General features: G+C 39.8%; 1 protein-coding gene across 1 annotated transcript in view; it reads left to right on the top strand.

The window, feature by feature from the left end:
• hcn1 (hyperpolarization activated cyclic nucleotide-gated potassium channel 1) overlaps positions 1–20,546 on the top strand; it is a 73,409-nt gene extending 52,863 nt beyond the window's left edge. Inside the window, exons 6-8 of the mRNA XM_089020606.1 lie at positions 3,508–3,748; positions 11,257–11,421; positions 19,234–20,546. Coding sequence (XP_088876732.1) covers positions 3,508–3,748; positions 11,257–11,421; positions 19,234–20,288 — 1,461 coding nt within the window. The 3' untranslated portion in view covers positions 20,289–20,546. The remainder of the gene's footprint in view (positions 1–3,507; positions 3,749–11,256; positions 11,422–19,233) is intronic.
• The last annotated feature ends 940 nt before the right edge of the window (positions 20,547–21,486 follow it).

Here is a 21,486-nt window from a genome sequence, read left to right as displayed (position 1 = left end):
AGCTAAAATTACCTTTGCCCCAAATTTATTAGTCCATCACCATTCCCTTGCAAATTTCCCAATTGTGGGACTATTAAATGCTTTCTGATTTTGATTCGGATTCCCCGAGCCATGATGTATGACGTCAACATACCTCCTTGACGCAACTTTTTACGTTCCCATTGTTTCTCTGTCGGCTCTCAGTCGTACAGGAGTGGTCCATCGATGAAAAGGTTTCTTCAGCCGTCGTCTGTACTTCTTTGACGGTGTCGGACATTTCTCTCCTCATCCAAAGAGCTTTGTCAGCAAACGGAAGTTGTGCTGGTAACTCTGGCCTTATATATATATATATATATATATATATATATATATATATATATATATATATATATATATATATATATATATATATATATATATATATCCCTAATGGACAGAGGTGGCGGTGCCAGGGACCTATCAGAGCAGAGGTCTGGCACCGCCACCTCTGTTCATTAGGGTTACATATAGGGCCAGAGTTACCAGCACAACTTTAGTTTGCTGACGAAGCTCTTCGGATGAGGAGTGAAACGTCCAACACCTTCAAAGAAGTACCAATGACTGCTGTAGAAACCTTTTCATCAGAGTTCCCATTGTTCTTGGTCATTAGCATTGTAGTGTCGCTTTACAGAGAGCACAGAAACATTCAATTGGAGCGTTTTTCAGAGAATAGCCTTTGGGTGCATTTGTGAAGATTAAAACATAAACAGGAAGGGGGGGAGTTACTTTCCACAAAATGTATTTGTAGTCATGTTAGCAGCCTTAAGCCCCACATTTGTCTCAATACTGCCCCATAAAAGTTCGGTACCTTAAGCCAGTTTCACTTTGTGTTATGAAATGTTATAGTCTTGTCAATAATCTATAAACCCCACAAAACAGCTCAAGAATTTATACCCGAAAAATTACAGCAAGTCGTCTCTTTCCGGGTTGTTTTGGCTATTTCCAGGGGTCCTTCAAAGTTGGATCCGTCCCTGATATTATTCGATGAATACCAAATTAGAGTCGCGACCACCTGACTCAGTTGACAGCAAATTGTAAACCGTTTGAATGTTATTAGGGCACATCGGTGCAAACTTTTCTATCTGTTTTGTTTATTGGGCCGTGCATGATTTACTTTGCACCAAATGTTTCCCCTTCAAGCGGAATTACACATTGACGCTGTAACCGAAAATTGTCTGTTTGATATTTACAAGTGTGACGTCAACAAACTACAATGCACTCATCTCAGTGAAATACTGGCAGTAATCATAATGTTTCAGTCATCATAATCAGATCCGTTCTATGAACGAGCCTCATTGAAATTTACATTGAAGCCATTGATCAGTTTTCTTCCCTGCGACTCCTCACATCCAAAGGATTACATGAGGAATTACACTTGGCAGATACGGGTGAGGATCCTCGTAAAACCCATGCAAGCGTGCCATTCGTGCCTCTCTCCCCATCCAGCGCCCTCGTAGGATCGAATATTGCAGACAGAGGAAGGACGCGCATGGGATTTATGATTATTATTTACGATGCGGAAAATCCTTACAGGCTTTTTGTCCACTATGCAGAGTCCACAAAATCTGCCTGGTGACAGCGTCACACAATAAAATGTCCCTCACGGGACTGGCTAGTAGAGACACACTGAATCACATCAACGGGTTACATCATCATTTCATTGCCAAACACTTGATTTTTATGGACGTGCCCAGTTTGAACATCCCTGGCAGGACATTTTAGCGGTGAGTGGAGTACATCTAATCCAGATTTCCCACAGTTACATCCAAGAGCTGAGTCGAGATATTTGGCTGGCGGCCACTTGACTGTTGTTGGCGCTTCGCCTTCCCAGCCAAATTTGGAAGGAAGTGCGGGGAAAATGGGGGTGGGTGTAGGGAGTGGGGGAGGGGGGGCGGGTCATAGTGGGAGCGAAGATCCTCTCCACTCAGCAGACTATGCGAAGAATCTGACATGTCGCTTTATCGCAAGATTAAAGTCATTGCCTACACTGGTGTCTCAAGCAAGCGTGACCACCTGGGAAGCATCAAAAGCCGCTAAGACTCAGAATTAGCGTCAGAAAATGCACCGTCGATATCATGATATTTTGATTTGGCTTGTTTGTCATTTGCATTTCTGCTTGCCCTGATGCACGAATCTGTTTTGAAGACTGTAAATGTAATTGTTCACTGCCAGTGCTGAAAAATATACAGTGAGACCTCAACTTACGAACGTAATTGGTTCCCAGACAGAGTGTGTAAGGCGAAAAGTGTGTATCTAAAAAAAAAAATCCCATAGGAAACCATTAAAATGGAATAATCCGTTCCCGGTTTTCCATAAAATATACTTTTCAACTAAATAAGCCTTAAAACTACACACAACATACCATATTCTATGTATAATAAATGTGCTATTGTATTGTAATGAAAGAAATACACTGCATTGTATCATAAAGTCACTTTATTTACATTTGTGATGGTCATTTATGGCTTGATGGAATGGCGTTGGAGGTCGAAGGTCAAAGGGAATTGCTGTTTGGAAAGAGAGGCGCATTACATGAGGACTGTAATTAAAGAAATAAACTGTGCTGTAAAATAAAGTTTTATTGACCTTTTTGATGGTCGTTGATGGCTTATGGAAGGAGAGTCACTTTCCATAAGGGCTGTTGGTAACTTAACCTCTGGTGCTGTTCGGTCGTGTGCTTCCACCGAAGATCACTCCGCCAGCCGTGGTGGGTGTGTATTATGAAAATAGAGCTTATTATAAGGTTTAATTTTCATAAATGTGACGTTTGTAAGACGAAAAGTTTGTAAGATAAGGTATTTGTAAGTTGAGGTCTCACTGTATAACAGTTCAGTAGGCTTCGCCCTGACGTATTTTAAGCTGAGTGGCATGCTACTCTTTCATTATGTTTAGCTCATTATGTAACCTCATATCGCGACTGTTCAATTCCCTCGGCATGCGACAAATCTTGAAATAGGTATCGCACACGCAAAGATCGTTCACCGCCGCGAGGCCTCCTTGAAGCATGAAACTTGCCCACGATATGATTCGTTAGTTCTGCTCCCTGATTGAGGTCATCGCCCTCACCGACTCACGGCTAGCCATCACGTAGTTAGCCCCAGAGGTTGCGCGGCTCTCTGTTAATGTCTCATTACGCCGCAAGGGTGGCACAAGGGAGGTGAGGGAGTCAAACGCACGACACGTACTGAGCCGCATTCAATCTGTGCCCCGTTGGGGGAAAAACGGAAAAACAAACACCTAATCTCTAGCTGGGCCGAGAGGGTCCGGCATGGGGCAGAACTCATCAAGAGCTGACAGCAGTGCCAAAATGTTTTCCTCAGCAGTGCTTTAGGAGGTTTTAGGGATCAAGCGGCAATATGGGTCCACTTCATTTTGGGCCGTCTGATAATAGCAGCTGGAGCACCAAGTGTTTTTCCAAGTAGTTTTTTTTGGCCATCGAAATCTCTCCCGGGATCACATTTGTCACGTTCTTTTTTTCTTTCCCGCCAGGAAATTGTCAACTTTAACTGCCGTAAGCTGGTGGCCACCATGCCGCTGTTTGCAAACGCAGACCCCAACTTCGTGACGGGGATGCTAAGCAAGTTAAAATTTGAGGTCTTCCAACCCAACGACTACATCATCCGCGAGGGCACCGTCGGCAAAAAGATGTATTTCATCCAACATGGCGTCGCCAGTGTCATCACCAAATTCAACAAGGAGATGAAGCTAACGGACGGGTCCTACTTTGGAGGTGAGATTGTTTTGATCATGCTTCTGTTCGACTTCTGGTCACTTGTGGGTTAATTTTTCACTGTCCAATCACATTTGAACTTCTATGGTATGTGTTGCCTTATCAATGTCTGAGTGGTTCATCGCTACTTCGAGTGGGCTTCCAGTATATTACATGAAACCATTGACCAAAAGATGATGGCTTTTATTTATGGAACTGTTTCAGCACACACTTGTGTCGCCTGCAGTGCTCTGCAGGTCATTTTGCTACTTGCCGTCAATCGAAAATGACATCACAGCCATTCCAGGGCTCAGGTAACAACCAATCATAGCTCACTTTTTTCCTGAGCCTTGAGCTACTGTGGCGTTATCTTCACTTAACAGACAAAAGCCCCCCAAAAAAGTAAAGCCGTCTTTAGTTATCCTTCACGTTCCTGGATTGATCTTTTGGAAAGTGCCAGCGTGCATTCAATGTAAATGGGGGGAGGCAAGAATGTGTTTTTTCCCCCATCCACTATTAATACTTATTTATACTTATTTACTTATTAATATTTATTTATGTATTTATTTGTTTATTTGTTTGTTTATTTATTTATTTGTGGTTTCTTTATTTATTAATTTATTGATGCATTTATCAATTTTTTTATTCATTCGCCCAGTTATTTATTGATTTATTTACTCACCCAGTTAATTATTTATTTATTTATTCATTCACCCAGTTATTTATTTATATACGTATATGTTTATCGATGCAATTGATTATTTATTTTTTTATTTATCGATGCAACTATTTATATATTTATCTATGCAATTGTTTATTTACTTTTATTTATTGATCAATGCAACTATGTATATATTTAATTATGTATATATTAGTTTATCCACTCAGTTATTTGTTTATTTTTATCACCAATTTATTATTTATTTATTTATTTATTTATTTATTTGTGCTTTATTTATTCATTTAAGATTTGTTTATTTACTTATTTAACAAACTACTTGAGTCATCATCTTCTACATTAACTCACTGCACCACCTCGCCCACCAAACTAGTGCTCCAGCATTATAGAGTTAGTGTACATACTGACGCACGTGCGTTGGATGCCTCTTGAAGTCAAATTAATGCAGATTCTCATTAGGCAGCCGCGTTGGCCGCTCGTCAGTCCCTCTGTCGTTATATAAGCGTTCATCTGGTCGCTGGAGGGGGCCGAAGCGTGGATCAGGCATCCCCGAGGACACAGAGGTTGCCCCCGCCACCGCCCACCCATACCATCACTACCACACTCGCACACAGAGGAGATATACACTGCATGAACTCACTCACTTCCCCCCCACCACCTCTACACGTCCCTGCCGCACTCTTGGCACTGACGAATAACGAATTGGACTTCTATTCTGCGGGAGAGAAGCTTCCGCTCTGCTGTTCTTTTCCTTCCCTACTCATCTCAGTATGAATGCCATCAATGTTTTAGCCCCGCCGCCTCTTGTTTACTCCGACAAAATCTGTGTCGTCCCAGCGTGACGGCAAAATTTCCTATTTTAAGACGCGCCTGCATATTTTATGCTGAGTTCGAGAGGCCCTATACAGGCGGTGATTCTAAGAATACTTCCGCTTTGGTTCGACTCATGTCTCGCAGACTAGATTCAAAGAGTGAAATGTGGTTGTCTTTTTCAGTTTGCTACCACATGTTCAAAAAAAATAAAGGGAGTGGGAGGGTGCTGTCAGAAAGTGTCTGCTCATGTGCCAGTGAGCCAAGCTGCGGGGCTTTTCATTGAGCTACTGCATGGAGCGGACACGTCGAGCAGAACGGCTCATTCCGACGAATCATAGACTCCGGATATGACGTCGCAGATCAGACTCCGGATATGCGGCTCGGGTGAAGTGAAGCGTTTAAATAGGTGTGCGCAGCGTAGTGATTGAAGGTAGTCTGGAAGGAATGTGCAAAATCAGCCATTGAGGCAGTGGAAATTCGATTTGTCACTAAACGTTTAACTTGGACCAGTCTTTAATAATAATAATAATAATAATAATAATAATACATTTCATTTATAAGCACCTTTCAAAACTCCCAAGGTCACTTTACAGTCACAGGATAAGGTTTTCTGTGGGTGAGCAGCGGCAGCCACACGCGCCAGCGTTCACTAAACCCGGACGTAACTCAAATAGATAGAAAGCTAGTTAGCAGATAGCTAATAGATAGCCAGCTATCTAGTCAGCTAGGTCGCCAGCTAGATAGCCATATAAGTAATAGATAGAAAGCTAGCCAGCCAGATAGCTAATAGATAGCAAAAAGATAACAAATCAAGAAACATGTGAGTGATGAAATTGCATCTTGGTTGATTTGAATGTTATCGTGGCCATTTTTAGTACTAATTGTTGTATGAATCGAGTGAATCAAGACACGCCAAATCAAAACGTATATGTTCCCTTGTTACACCATCAAAGGCCGCCATTTTAACTGCAAGCAAGATGAATTTACTAGCTTAGTGCTAGCGCATCATGGAAAATGTCAATGACTGACCAATGAAACTAATCCGGGGGCACAAGAGCTACTATTACTGCAAAGAAGTTGTAATAGTCTTTATGTTTCATCATTCTATAATAATAATAATAAATAATAATAATAATAATAACCCAGAAGTAAGTGAAATAGCTAGAAAGCTGGCTAGCTATCTAAGAGATAGTGAGTTAGATACCGAGCTAGCTAAATAGCTAGCTAACAAATACATAGAGAGTTAGATACCGAGCTAGCTAAATAGCTAGCTAGCTAATAGATAGCTAGCTAGATAGATAGAAATATTGAGATTTATTTGAGATTAATTTAATGTTTATTTTTTTCACCGAATTTATCGTTTATGCTGGCCCGTGAGGTGAGCAGCAAGATGTCCATTGAATGGAAACCCCCCAAAAAAATCCAATGCAAAAACTGTTTCATTCTCGACGTTAGATCAAAGTCATTTATTAATGTGTGTTTTCGTACACTAAGTAGCATTTGGCTTTGCGGCTTTCCGATATCCGACAAGAGTTTTGCTGTATTTGCTTGAAAATGTCGGATATTTGCGTAGCTTTCAAATCACAGTGTCAAAACCTTTCAAAAAAGTGATGCATGAAATTTGAAATAGGGTGAATATTTCCAAAACTAAATACAGTAAAGTCTCGTTATATCGATATTCAAGGGAGTCCGAAAAAATATCGATATAACCGGGACTATCGATATATCTGACCCTGTTTGCATGTAATTTTCTCTGTGCGTGCATAGAAATAGTATCGATATAACCGGGACTATCAATATATCCGATATCGATATAACGAGACTTTACTGTACATAAAAAATACCCAATCAGTTTTAACATTGTATAGTTGTCTAGTATATTGTGATATATTTGCTAAAATACCACTTGAAAATGAATTTCATATCATTGTATTCTGCTTATAGCCCAATTTAATCAGAATTGGGGTGGGTACATGCGTTTGTCAAAAATTATAAGAGCATAGCACGGGTTTTCGCCGTGTTACCTGCCTGTAGCTAGCCACCTGCTGTAGCCCGGCCACCCAGCTGGTAATGCCACCCGCGTGCATGTGGATGAGCGAGCCCCGGGTCGGTCGGTCGGTCAGGAACAGCTGGCCTGAACAAAGCAAGGCAGGGACCTTCCTTGTTTTCTCTTCTTCCTTTTTCTTTGGATGATTTATGCGCCAATGCAGCAAGGGCGAAAAGCAGTCCGCCAAGACGCAAAGCCAAGGGAGGAGGGCGAGCGAGGAACAAAACGCAGCCATGGGACACCATTAGAATGCTAATGAGCTGGACACAGAGGAGGATAGTAGGTTACAAAGCGACCACGGTCAATAATGCACAGGCCTAGCACAGGGAAATCACTCCTTGGCCTACTGCAATGGCAACTCATATTTTTATTGAAATAATTTCAATGAATTAGTGATGAATAATTTTCTCCATATATGTCAGTAAAACACATATAGTACAGGGATGCGGAAGAGGCTTATGGCCACGGAAGAAAATTAATATTACTGAGATTTTGACTTTAATCTCAGGTCTCTGATTTCAAAGTCAGAATTCTGACTTTAATCTCAGAATTCTGATTTGGTGGGATTAAAATCAGAATTCTGAGAATAAAGTAATAATGGAATTAAAAACATGACGTATAGCACCTGAATTTGTTTGGGTTTTGGTTTGTCATTCTTGGGTGCCGATAAAGCGCTTGCCATAACCTCTGACAATGTTTTTTTCTTTTCCACGAGTTGGCAGCCTTTCCCCTTTTTCCATATTAGCACTTTGTTCCAGCTTCAGCTGTTGTTAAAGCGCTTTACAAACCATTATTTTGGAAAGCCGCCCTCATGTCAAGCTCATATAACTCCAGACCCATATCATTTAGGAATTAACTCTTTTTTTCTGATGAAAAAAGAGATACTAAGGTTTCTAACGCTATGTTGATGTAGTCCTAAAACTCAATGTTCTGTGGGTCCTGGAATCCAAGTGACAATGACAAAAACCCTGGCACTAGAGTGGACACATTTTTGCACATGTCTGGCAGTGAATGAGTTACAGTCAGAATTCTGACTTTAAAGTCAGAATTCTGAGAATAAAGTGAGAATCTTGCCAACCTTGTTTTTTTCTTTGCTGGCCCTAATCGTCTTGCGTTCCATATATGAATGTGAATGAATATGAATGTTCATTGGTGACTAATTTCTCAATTTTATAAAATTGTATCTTATCTTTTATTTTAACCCAACTTGCACAGGCAGCTGTAGAACCTCCCTATGCTCACTGGTTTTCTATTTTTGTATGATTGCAAAATAAATGTCACAGCCTTCACTCAAGCCTCCCATTTTAGAAATCACCTTGCGTTTGAAAATGGTACGCGTTAATTCCATGTTTCATTCCAGCATCCGCACCATTCACACCCTCAGCGTGAAGGTGTTGCTCCGACGCGGCGCACACACCCTGCTCTCTTTTCACAGCACGCTCCTGCCAAAGATCACAGCACAAAGTCCGATGATGAAGATTGATTTGAGGCAAAAGAAGAGACGCTCTCTGTCAAATGTGCGAACAATATCCTGCTCAAATTTATCAGGGGGTTTGAATGCATTGTTGAACAGGAAGAATTGAACTTGAAAACAGGGATTGTTTTACATTTATATATTGCTCGCCCTGATTTGTGGCTATTTTGGGCAAATTCTGTCAAAGTACGAGCTTTTAAATGGATGATACAGCTTCATGCTTGCTTTCAACATTTAGCTTGTAGTAGACGTGCACATTCCACCATGACGTCCCTGATCCACTGGTGAAAAGGACACTTTGATATCTCCTTTTTCATCTAGAACTGCTTCATGTAACAAAGTGGGTACAGAATGTCCTTAAGAATGAATGATTTGTGTCTTTGTGATGTTCTTCTTATTATTATTTATTTAGTTTTTGTTGTTCTTTTGACTTCAGGATGGCTGCCTTTCCAGCAGCTCCTGTATTTTGTTTTTCAACTTCTTTCTTTCCTTTTATAACTTCGCTGCTGTGAAATGTAAATGTCTCCACTGGGAGACTAGTAAAGGTCAATCCAATCAGCTAGCTGGCTGCTAGCTGCTAGCTGCTATCTGCGGGTGAATAGCTAACACAACAGAACATTCCTTTTCCAGTACAGAGCTGCTACTCGAAGTTAATACTTGCCTCCATGGCTTCAAATAAGAAATTCCTATGACTAATATTGTTATCAATAATTTAGGGCAAAGAGTAATTAACAGGGAAAGTCGGAGAACCCATGCTAACTTTTAAGCTATCATGAAATGTGGACGTGAAACACCACAAGTTTAGTTTTTACAGATTTAACAATAAACAGACTACCAACAGCCACTTTCATCTTTTAAACAGTATTAATTTTAGAAAATTACTATATTTGCTTAAAATCCTTCCAAAGTCAAAAATGTTTACGTCCATATTTTAGCATGAATGCTGTTTCATAACTAGGAATTCACGAATAACACGCAAGCCAAATAAAATGGAATATCTGTTTGTTTTTTAGTCTGTCTTTTGTGCGGAAAACGTTCATGAAAATAAATGCCAAATACCATCGCCATGTAAATGTTCACAAAATGAAAGGTATGTCTGACTGACATACAATGCTTATTTCCAATGTTCCTGGCAAATACAGAGACAAACGCTATAGACATGCTGACACGTGGTATTGAGTCAGCAGATCAGCTCATCCGAAAGAGTTCATTCCCTTCACATTGCGCAGAAATCCTTCACCACTAAAAAAGAGTCAGCTCTGTTGGTGCAATGCAGCGATGCAGTGTGATGCTTGACAGGATCCGACTGCATTGCATTAAGAGGCCATTAGCCGTGCGGTGGATGACAAATGGTTTTCGTGTTGCTTAAAGGACAACCGACAACACTTTTTTGTTTCCTAACTGACATCAGAAAAACGTTTTATAGCATCTAAAATACCCAAAACACGCAGTATGATATTTTAGTCAAATGCAAAGCACCAATAAAAATGATTTAAAGTGTCCAAAAACTACTTCAAATTGAACCCGTAATGAAATAGTGAGAAACTCTTTAGTACTCACATTACCCCAAAACAGGCAGAAAATGGCGACAAAATTGTCTCCTGGGACGTTTTGTAAGCGAACATCAAATACACTGTAGAAGTCTTGGCGCAACACACGATTCACCATCACGTTATTTATGTGTTTTCCTTCTAATTTCGCCATCAACACGAAGTTTTCAGACCAAACACAAAATGCATTGAGGTGATGCAAGGTATGTCCTTTCTCGGTTAGGGGCGTTCCTTCAGTGACGTAGGGTGAGGACTCGTCACCAACTCAAAAACAAGACTTCCTGAATATTCAGTCTTAAAATGTAAAATATAGCTATATGCGGTGGAATCTTTGTACGCTCAGTAGAAGTCATTTGAAGCAATTTTACAAATTATGGACACAAATTGTCCAGAGACGTCGGTTGTCCTTTAAGTGACAGTTTATTTACACTGAACCCACTGTATGTGGTTTCTTTTATACATTTATTTTGAAGGTTAATCTACATGCTAATTTTTAGACGTTTAGTTAAGCCGCAGTCTGCAAATGCAACTGATAAAAAGTGCAGCACAGAACTGCTATGCACCGCTATTAAGATAAAGCTACATTCAATGTTTTTCCCTCACACTAAGGGGCAGCGTTTCCCTTTTTTTCCATCTTAGCGCTTGTTCCAGCTTCAGCTATTGGTCAAGCGCTATATAAACCAATATGTATGTATTGCATTGTATATTGGACAGCCACCCTCATTTTAAACTCATATAAGCCCAGACCCATATAATTTAGGAATTAACTCTGTTTTTCTGATGAAAGAAGTAAGTCTCAGGTTTCTAACGCTGTCTTGAATGTTTATGTAGTCGTAAAACTCAATATTCAGTGGGTCCTGCAATTTGAGTGAAAATGACAAAAACTCTGGCACTGGAGTGGACACATTTTTGCACATTGTCTGGCACTGAATGAGTTAAAAGGCTTGTTTTCTCATCACCCTGCAGAAATCTGCCTTCTCACCAAGGGTAGACGGACAGCCAGCGTGCGAGCCGACACCTACTGCCGCCTTTTCTCGCTGTCTGTGGACCACTTTAATGAAGTTCTGGAGGAATACCCCATGATGCGTCGGGCTTTTGAAACTGTCGCCATCGACCGCTTGGATCGTATCGGTAAGGTGTCCTCACGTCGGCAATTTCATCTTGTTTTTTTTGTTATGTTTTTGTTTTTGCCCGTCATCAAACCCTCGTGTCGTTTGCCGCCTTCCAAACATGAAAGCATCGTGTCCGTCATCTTCTACCGCATGTCCTTGTGATGCTGTGTGATGAATTAACACGAATCAGCATTAATCCTTGAAAAAAAAAACAATTTTTTTTATGGTTGATTAATTGGGGAGGAAGCGCATGCCGCCATCCTGTTGGTGGTCGGGGTGGGGGAGGCGTTGACCCCGCCCACCTTGAATGGACGACCGCGAGTGGATGGAAGCTGGCTAAACTCGCATGCATGTGTTGTGTGGCCCTCTCCCCACTCATCTGGACTCCCGGGTATGAGCAGCACCCCACCCCCAAATAAGAAGGTCTAAATAGGGGGTGGGGAACCTAAAATATGAATTGAATACCCCAAACAAGAAAAAGAAAAATGCTCATATTACATCATGCTAACAAAAATATTGTTCGATTGTTGCATCACATTAGTTTTTTTAATCACATTGTACAGACTTGGGAGGATTTTATTGCCCCTAATAGGAATAAGGTTCCCCACCCCTTTTCCAAATTAACATTAAATCAAAGCTAGCGACAGGAAACAGGAAGTCGCTTCAGGCTGGAAGGTCCCCACTTTCCCCATCTCTCGAATAATCCAGTTAGAAACTCAGCCAGAACGGCGCTCGCTTGCTTATCAAACATACATCGACAGAACCTGGCCACTAAATAGTAAACAAGGTATGAAATCAAAAGGGGCACATGTATGAAATAAACCGGATATTGTTTTTCAGCAGGGATTTTTTAAAATTTGTCATTTGGGTTTCACCAAGATTTTGGATTGGTCGTTGCACTGGAACCTCCTTGATGGACATGAAATTAACTCATTCACTGCCATTTATGAATTTATTCGGACATTGAAAATATGACGTAGAAAACAAATAATTCCATCTTTTTGTATTATCTTGATGTTTTAAATTATGTAGAAGTGCACCGATATATCGACGGTTGTTTTTTTATATGAATTAATCAGTTTTCAGAGTTGAATAATCGTTTTGAGACCTTTTTTTAACACATTCAATGCCATTCACGAATTTATTCGGGAATTGAAAATATGACGTAGAGCACCGCATACCTATTTGATATCACCCAAAACTTATTAATATATAATAATATTTTTAAAGTAATCCTGATTGCCTATTTACTCTTTTTGCTCACAGAAATGGAGCTCACAGATATTATATAAAATCACTTAGAGACAATAAAAAGAAGATTGTCTCAATTGTATTTTCCATGTATACCCCAATTAACTCATTCACTGCCATTCACACATTTATTCGGGAATTGAAAATATGACGTAGAGCGCCATTCACAAATTTGTTCAGGTTTTGTTTTTTCATGCTTGGGTGCCGATAAAGCGCTGGCTATGGCGACTAGCAATATTTTTTTTACCACAAGGGGGCATCATTTCCCTTTTTTCCCCATGTTAGCGCTTGGTTCCAGCTTCAGCTGTTGTTCAAATCGTTATAAAAACCAATATATATGTATTGCATTGTATTTTGGACATCCACCCTCATTTCAAGCTCATATAACTCCAGACCCATATAATTTAGTAATTAACTCTTTTTCTGATGAGACAAGAGAGTGGACACATTTTTGCACATCTGGCAGTAAATGAGTTAATTAATTTTAGATGTTAACCTTATTACCATACGGAAGACATTTTGCTTGCTGGGCGACCTTTTTGGCGAAAGTTGAGAAGGCCCAGTGTCTTCCTCCAACCGTTCGCTCAGCTCAGCATTGTTTGCGGCTAATTACGCGCTCACACAAGCAAGCGAAGCACACCGTGTATCCGGGTGTTGTCCTATGTCACCTTTCAAAAATAGCACACGGTGATTTAAGTCTTAACACCACCCGATGGTGGCAAACTACTTTTTCAATCTTCTTTTTTTTTTTTGATGCGCTAATAGGTATAGTTTGCAGTGTGCCTATTACGTCGTCAGTGTTCCTGTTCCTGTTTTCTTTTCATTGTCATGTCCATGTATTTGTGCGTCCTTCAATATGAGCGATTGTGGTCTACGTCACCGTGTCAGGACACTCTGCTCTGGTGCAAGATAACAGATTGATTAGTGCCACTCGAGCCAAGATGACACGCGGGTTTCACATCATGAAGGCAACCTTTTTTCCTCGGGAACCATGCAATATCAAGGAAGGGTCTATTTGAGATGTCTTCATGGAGTCAACAGCCACATGGAGTCAAAGAAAAACGACAATACAATACAAAACCTATTGATTTATATATAGAGTATTATTAAAACAATAACCGTACACAGTACAAAATGCAATATAAAATATGAAAAATATAGATAAGATAATAATAGATGTTATTATCCCACAGTGAAGAAATGTGCATTCTACAGCAGCAGAAATGAAGGGGGTTTAAAGAAAAACAATACAATGCATATAATAATAATACATTATATTTTAAGCGCCTTTCAAAGCTCTCAATGACAATTTACAGTCACAGACAAGCATAGGTACTATAATAAATAAAATGCAATATATTGATTAATATAGCAAATTCTTATTTCCCTAAAAATTAACAGTACAAAATGCAAGAAAACCTTTATTTGTCCCACAATTGAGGAATTTTCATTCTACAGCAGCAGAAATGAAGGGGATGTAAAGAAAAAAACAATACAATACATATTGATTAATATAGAGAATGATTACAAAAAGATTAACAGTACACAGTACAAAATTCAATATAAAATATCAAAATATAGATAAGATAAGTTAAGATAAGAAACCCTTTAATATTCACACAATGGGGAAATTTGCAATCGACAGCAGCAATATAAATGAAATGTAATATTATTATTAATAGTAATATTAATACATTTAATTTCTACGCGCCTTTCAAAACTCTCAAGGACACTTTACAGTCACGGGATAATCATTTTTTTGTTGTTGTTCTGCGGGTGAGCAGCGGCAGCCATTCGCACCAGCGTTCACTCTACCCGGAAGTAACACAAAACTAAATAACAAATAATATAACAACACAAAGACACAAAGACTCATTCATTCTTCAGCACTTGCTGTACCCTCTTTGTGACATGAAGCAGTTCTACATGAAAGAGGAGAGGATCAAAGCATCCTTTTCAGTAGTGGATTAATATTTGTATTAATATCAAATCTGAATTTTCTCCTGTTCCCATGACAGTATCACGATGTGAGTCCGAGGAGACAGGGTTGCATTCGTCACTTTGGAGTAAGGCGTTGACATTTTTCAACATGATGCCCCTTGGTCTTAGTGAAAGTCTGCATTTGCCCCTTTTCCCGCCTTATATTTTTTTTTAAAAAAGGAAAATAGACAGGCGCCCACTCTGAGTGACACCTCTCAGAACGGTTTCACTTCCTGTCCCGCCCACCACCAAAGAGGGGAGTTTGCCTCATACAAGGGAAGACGCACGCGTGCATTGTCATGCCTGTCTCGTTTCTCTCTCTTTCTCTCTCTCTCTCTCCATATTTATCTATCAACTGCATTTGGTCACGTGCTTGCCTTGCTCTTCTTGAAGAAGAGAAAAAAAAAAACAAGTAACATGTTGCACATTTGACGTGATCTTTTATCTATCTAAAAATCACCTGACCAGGAGTCCGTCTTGAGACGAGCTCATCTCGTTTTCAAGAGTGTCCTGGCCGACGAGTCGGCACCAGGTAAACACTTCCTTCCAGTTGCAACATTCAAACAGCGGCTTAATTACGAAAAACAAAAAAAATGTGTTCCACTAGAGGCTGGCTTAGTTGGACCTGCCGCTCCCAAATTCATCCTCCAAAAACTTCTTGTCCCCCACCCCTCTTCCCTCCTCCCCACTAGGCTACATACACATAATTCCAACCATCCACTTGAAATCCCGACAACGAGGGAGACAATCCAGGAAACAAAAACACACCATTCACATGCCATTTTTTTTAAATAGCCACCCGGATTGTCTGATTGATCTTTGAATTATTTTGACCCTCGCCCCCCTCAAGGGTATTAAAATCTGTAGATTAGTAAAACTTTGCTAATGCAACCTGCCGCCATCTTGTTTTTGTTCCATTTCATGATAGAGGCAAATGGTTTGACTTTTGCGTGAGGAGAAGACAGCTACTTTGCTTGTTTCAGTCACACGTTCCAACTTGAAAGAATCACCAGTCACACGTATCCAAGGACAGAAGCAAGGAGTTGATTTTCTGCAGCTTGACCATTATTCAATCGATTTAGAACATTGAGCTCTGAATTAAGGTGGACTATTCCTTATTAATTCAGCTCCTGTTCCAGAATCAAAAGGCCAAACGCTTTAAATGTACAAATCCTCCAAGTAAATATCCATTATTTTTGGAATATTTTCATATGTAACCAATATGGAACAGGGGGGAACTCCTTTATCGCAGGTTTTCCCATGCTTACAAATAAAAATGACAGTGTTGTTTTAAAAAATATCTCATATTTATTTGTATAGTTGTTTTGTTTTAATGAGGCACATTGGCTACAATTTCAGTCACGCTTGACTTGTTTGATTAACATGGGTTCGCCATTATTCTTCTGATTTGTTACCAGTGTGTTCATATTTGTTTTTTTATGCTTTTTTTGTGCTTTTTTGTGTTATTTGTGTGATATGTACCAGATTTTTTTTTTTTTTTTTTTTTTTTGGGGGGGGGATTCATGTGTGTCGTGAACGGGTTTATATATTTATATATTTCGTCCTCAAATATTTTTTTTCATCATCACTTAACCCCTTCATTATTTAGTGTAACAAAGAAGTTATATTTTTCCTTTGTTATTTTTCCTGAGTCATACTCTCAAATTTTGCGAGAACTTTATTCGATAAAGTATGTACACTGTCCAACAATATTAAGTTGAATGAACAGAAAATTCAGTTTGTTGTGTTCACCAAAATATTGTTCAATTGAACTGATTTACAGTGCATAAAAATAATGACATTTTTAAAAATGTAAATAATGATTGAAATTAGAGATGCAAGTCATATTTTCCTTTATCACTTACTCAGTCACCCCTAGGTTTTCCCTAACATAATAATGACAATAAAATATTAACATAGTGATATATTTAGTAATAATTATGACTGCCTAACATGTAATAATAATAATAATAATTGTAATAATAATCGTAATGGTAATTGTAATGGTAATCGTAATAGTAATAGTAGTAGTAATAATAATAATAATAATAATAGAAGTAGTATTGATAGTACTAGTAGTATTAGTAGCAGTAGTAATTATAGAAGTAATAGTAGTAATAGTAGTGGCAGTAGTAAAAGTAATAGTAGTAGTCATAATATTAATAATGACAATTAGCATATTTGACAATAAAGCTGACTTTGACTTGACTTTGACTTAAATATTAGTATAGACTGATATATTTAGTAACAATTATGACTGAATATTTATCATGTATTATTATTATTATTATTATTATTATTATTATGTTATGCATGAAAATGTAAAAATCGTGATAATGGAGTGCACCACTGAGCTGTAACCAGCAGAGGCGCTGTTTAGTCGCTCTTATCTAAACTGCAAAGAAAAAACACAAATAATGAAGAAAATATTTTTTTATTGTTGTTGTTTTTTTTTTTGTTTTTGATTCAGGCATTAAGTCATTTTTTCTTTGTCCCAAAGAGATTGAAACGAAAACAGCAAATTCATACTTCTAACACAGCAATGCTGTTGGCATTTTCAACGTTAAAAATGACACTTGCATCAAGGGAAATTCAATTTGGTTACATTTGAATTAAAATGTATTGCACATAGTGTAAATCAAAATTATACCTCAATATTGTTAAATGTGATCTTTTTTTTTTCCCGGACACCACATATTTTACCGCTATATGAATGGTATCAATTGTTTATTGTTCTTCCAATCCGCAGAACTAGATCCTGTCACCTTTAAAAACGCCATAAAAACAGCCTTGTAAGTCAATGGGTAATCGGTGGTGCTAGCTGTAGCCGCTAGTGAGAAACCAGAGTCCACAGAGGTTGACAGCAATCCTTCTAAAAACCGCCGTGAGTTTGATAGCATACCGGTAGCCTTGAGCCGGGGAAGAAAAAAAAATGGAGTCCGGAGCGGAGAAGCATTGAGTTTCATCAAGACTTATTTATCAAGGGGGGGGGGGGGGGCGTCAACGATGCGTATGACACCCACTGCGGCGAGATCTATTTAAAATCTGTATGGGAGGAATTATGCACGTTTGAATTTAATTGTGCGATCCAGTTCTAAGCACGATTTAATGTTTCATCCATAAATATGAACGTCACCTCAAAAGCACTCTGTGGTAAAAGTAGTCCAATAGACCTTTTTTTCCTCCCTTACTTTCTCCAAAGAAATGAAAATGGTAGGTGGTGTCCTTGTGTGACGTGTGTGAAGTCTTTGTGGTTTGAATAGACTGTGACTTTTACGTGTCGTTGTGTTGTGAGGGGAAAGTGTCCAGAGTTGATGACGCGTGGCTGCGACTCATCAGTATTCCGATTTACGTCAACACTTTTTCTGCCAGACGACGCCACACGTAATCTTTGTCTCCTTATGTGTCCTTCACCCCTTTCCTCTCACAGTAGTCTCCCATCGTCACCATCGCCGTTCGCTGTACTTTACACTTCCCGTTCGTGACGATTGAGTTTAGCTGAAGAGTCAAAGGTGCAGTTTGAAGACATGAGGATATTTGTGTGGTCATCACTGATCAAGTCTAGAGATGGCAAAATGAGTCGATGACACCGCAATATGCAATATGACCCGCTGCAAAAAAAATGAGTTGGACACCTTTGCGCTGAAAATTGTCCATTATTAATCTTGCACGAGAATCTCATAACCGACAAGATTAAACAAGTTTGTTCAATAATCCAGTTAACTCCCCCCCCTTGTTTTTTCCAGCCTTTGAGATCTCAACCATTTTTACAAAGTAAAAAGCAGAGTATGGATGTGTTTTCAAATGTAGGGATTCAAAGTAAATTAGATTAGATTAGATTAAATTCGATTACATTGGAGACAAGATTAGATTAGATTAGAGATTAGATTAGATTAGATCAGGGTAGGTTATATTAGATTGCATTAGATTACGTTATTATTATATATTCAATGAAATTACATTAGATTACATTGCATTTGATTACATTTGAATCGATATTATATTCGACTATAGTACAGATTAGATTATATTAGAGATTAAATTAGATTAGATTAGATTGGAGATTATATCAGGGTAGATTACATTAGATTACATTATATTATATTCAATGAAATTACATTAGATTACAGTAGATTACATTGCATTTGATTACATTTGAATCGATATTATATTTCACTATATTACAGATTAGATTATATTAGAGATTAGGTTAGAGATTAGATTAGGTTAGAGATTAGATTAGATTAGATTAGATTAGCCTTTGTTGGTCTCACAGTGGTGAAATTTACATTTCATTGCAGCAAAATTGTGAAAGAGCGGAACGGAGCAAAAGAAGTAGAAAAACAAAATACAGGAGATGCTGTAAAGGCAGCCACTCTTAGGACGCCATTTTGAAGTCAAAACAACAACAAAATTGTTGGAAAAGCACTCAAGTTAAAATACAATGACTGAAAAATGAGTAACGTACGAACAAAAGATTTGGTTGACTCTGCGCCAGCGTTCAAGTCTTCAAACTGCATCTCAATCTTATTTGGCGTTCCCGTCGGGAATGCCCGCCCTCGGCCAGGCCAGCTCACCTCTCTTGACTGCTCCTCGACAGGGAAGAAGAACTCATTGTTGCTGCAGAAATTCCAGAAGGACTTGAACGCCGGCGTCTTCAACACGCAGGAAAACGAGATCTTGAAGCAGATCATTCGTCAGGACCGGGAGATGGTGATGATGGTGGACCGCAAGCAGTCGCTCGGCGGGATGAACTCCACGCCGATGTCCGGCAATTCCATCATTAACTCGCCGGCGCAAGCGCCCTTCTCCGCCGCCTTTGGGATGAGTCAGTTCCAGCAGTCGTCGCTACCTTTGACCTACAGCGCTTCGGCGATCGCCAACGCCTCCGCCGCCCGCATGCTGCCGGCCGCCGCCGCCGCCCTCTACCCCGCCGCCAGCGTTTCCCACCTGGGTTCGTCCTCCGCCAACCCGCAGACGCCGCTCCAGGGGGCCGTCATGTCTTTCGCGACCGCCGCGTGCAGCCCCCCGGTGCAGACGCCGCTGGCCAGCCGCAGCTTCCAGTACGGCTCTCCCGCGGCGTCCCAGCTGTCGCTCATCCAGCAGCCCGTCGGACAGCCGTCGCAACTTAGCCAGCAGCCGCCGGTGCCGGCGGCGGGCGCTGGCTCGACGCAGCAGCAGCAATCTCCTCAACAGCAGCAGCAACAAGTCCCTTCGCCCCAGCGAGGGGATGTTCACAAAGGCACGCAGGCGCTGCAGTCCGGCAGCTTGAGTCGAGACGTGCGACACTTATCTGCCTCGCAGCCGTCGTTGCCCCACGACGCTTCTCTTGGGCCACGGGCGCACCAGGTGTCGGGCGACTCGCTGGCCTCCATCGCGCCTCCCTCGTCGACGGCGGCGGCGGCGGGCGCCATCCAGGGCTTGAGTCTCCAAAGCGGCATCCGCACCACAGTTCCCCAGCGGGTCAATTTGTTCCGGCAAATGTCGTCAGGGGCCCTGCCCCCTGTGCGCTCCACACCGGCGGCCGCGGCGGCGGCAGCAGCGTCCTCGGCGTCAACGGGCCAGCATCGGGAATCCCCTGGCTCTCGGAGAGATTCTGTCCTCAGCAGTACAGAGACTGAGCAAGACAAAATGCGCTTCGCGTCCAATTTATGATCCTTTTTTCTTTGCTTTTGGATTATTTTTAGTTTCACCGGGGAGGAGCTCCAAACTACTTTGGCATTGTTTTCCCTTCTCAGATAACCTCATTGAAATCGTGTACATACGCAGGCAGCCCTTGTATGATATTTTAGGCACATTGTCACCCTACTTAAGAATGTATATTAGACGGATAATCTTTTTATTTTATGCCATAACGATGACTATATACACATCTGGTATATGGCCTGTATGTGTGTGTATATGTGTGTGTACTGTGACTATATATATATATATATATATATATATATATATATATATATATATATATATATATATATATATATATATATACACAAAATGCCCCAACGTGGCATGTATGTATGTATGTATGTATGTATATATATATATATATATATATATATATATATATATATATATATATATATATGAATGAATGTTGAGAGAGTTCATGTGACTGTTCAAATCCAATTCTAATATATTTCGCAATGACAATTGGGGGAAAAAGCTGTATAGTATAAAATAAAATACAAGTCTTCCTTTCTGAGAAATATAATGAATTATATACAATGTATGATTTATACATTTTAGTTTTTTTTTTTTTTTTTTTTCATTATGGATTGTGACTTCCTTTTCCACCGAGGAAGGGGGAGAAGCAGCATTAAGCGCCACTGTGGAATCATACATCCAGAGTAAACACTTGCAAATAGTCTTTACAAAAATAACAAAAAACTAAACAAAACAAAGCACACACCGAAATGAAGGAATTTTCTGGACTTTGAGAAACAAACAGAAAGTGTGTGCAACCTCAACAGTGTTAAGGGAACAGAAAATGCTGCTTTAAGACACGCGTGACGGATGGACGAAAGGACGGATGACGGGTGCGTTTGTTTTCTATTCCTCATTTGGGATGGTTGAAATGTGACATAACGACAAAAGAGAAAACGAAAGCTATGTGTATATTTATAATATTTATAAACTAAAGAATTATCACCATTATGCAATAGACTGTGACATAAAAAAATACCTTTCCATGTGCTGTAAATAATTTTTGTAGAGCTAGTATTTACAAATACTGTGTGGTGCATTCTCTCTATCATAAACAATTGTCTTACTGTGTCGGGGAACCTAGCTAACCCACCTGCAAGCGACATAGCTGATAAACGAACCTTAATTCAAAATTTAAAAAATAACG

The sequence above is a fragment of the Hippocampus bargibanti genome, linkage group LG18, assembly GCF_051943395.1.
Source record: "Hippocampus bargibanti isolate YZ-2025 linkage group LG18, ASM5194339v1, whole genome shotgun sequence".
Lineage (NCBI taxonomy): Eukaryota > Metazoa > Chordata > Actinopteri > Syngnathiformes > Syngnathidae > Hippocampus > Hippocampus bargibanti.
The sequence above is the reverse complement of the archived record's forward strand: the minus strand, read 5'-3'. Positions and strand labels throughout refer to the sequence as shown.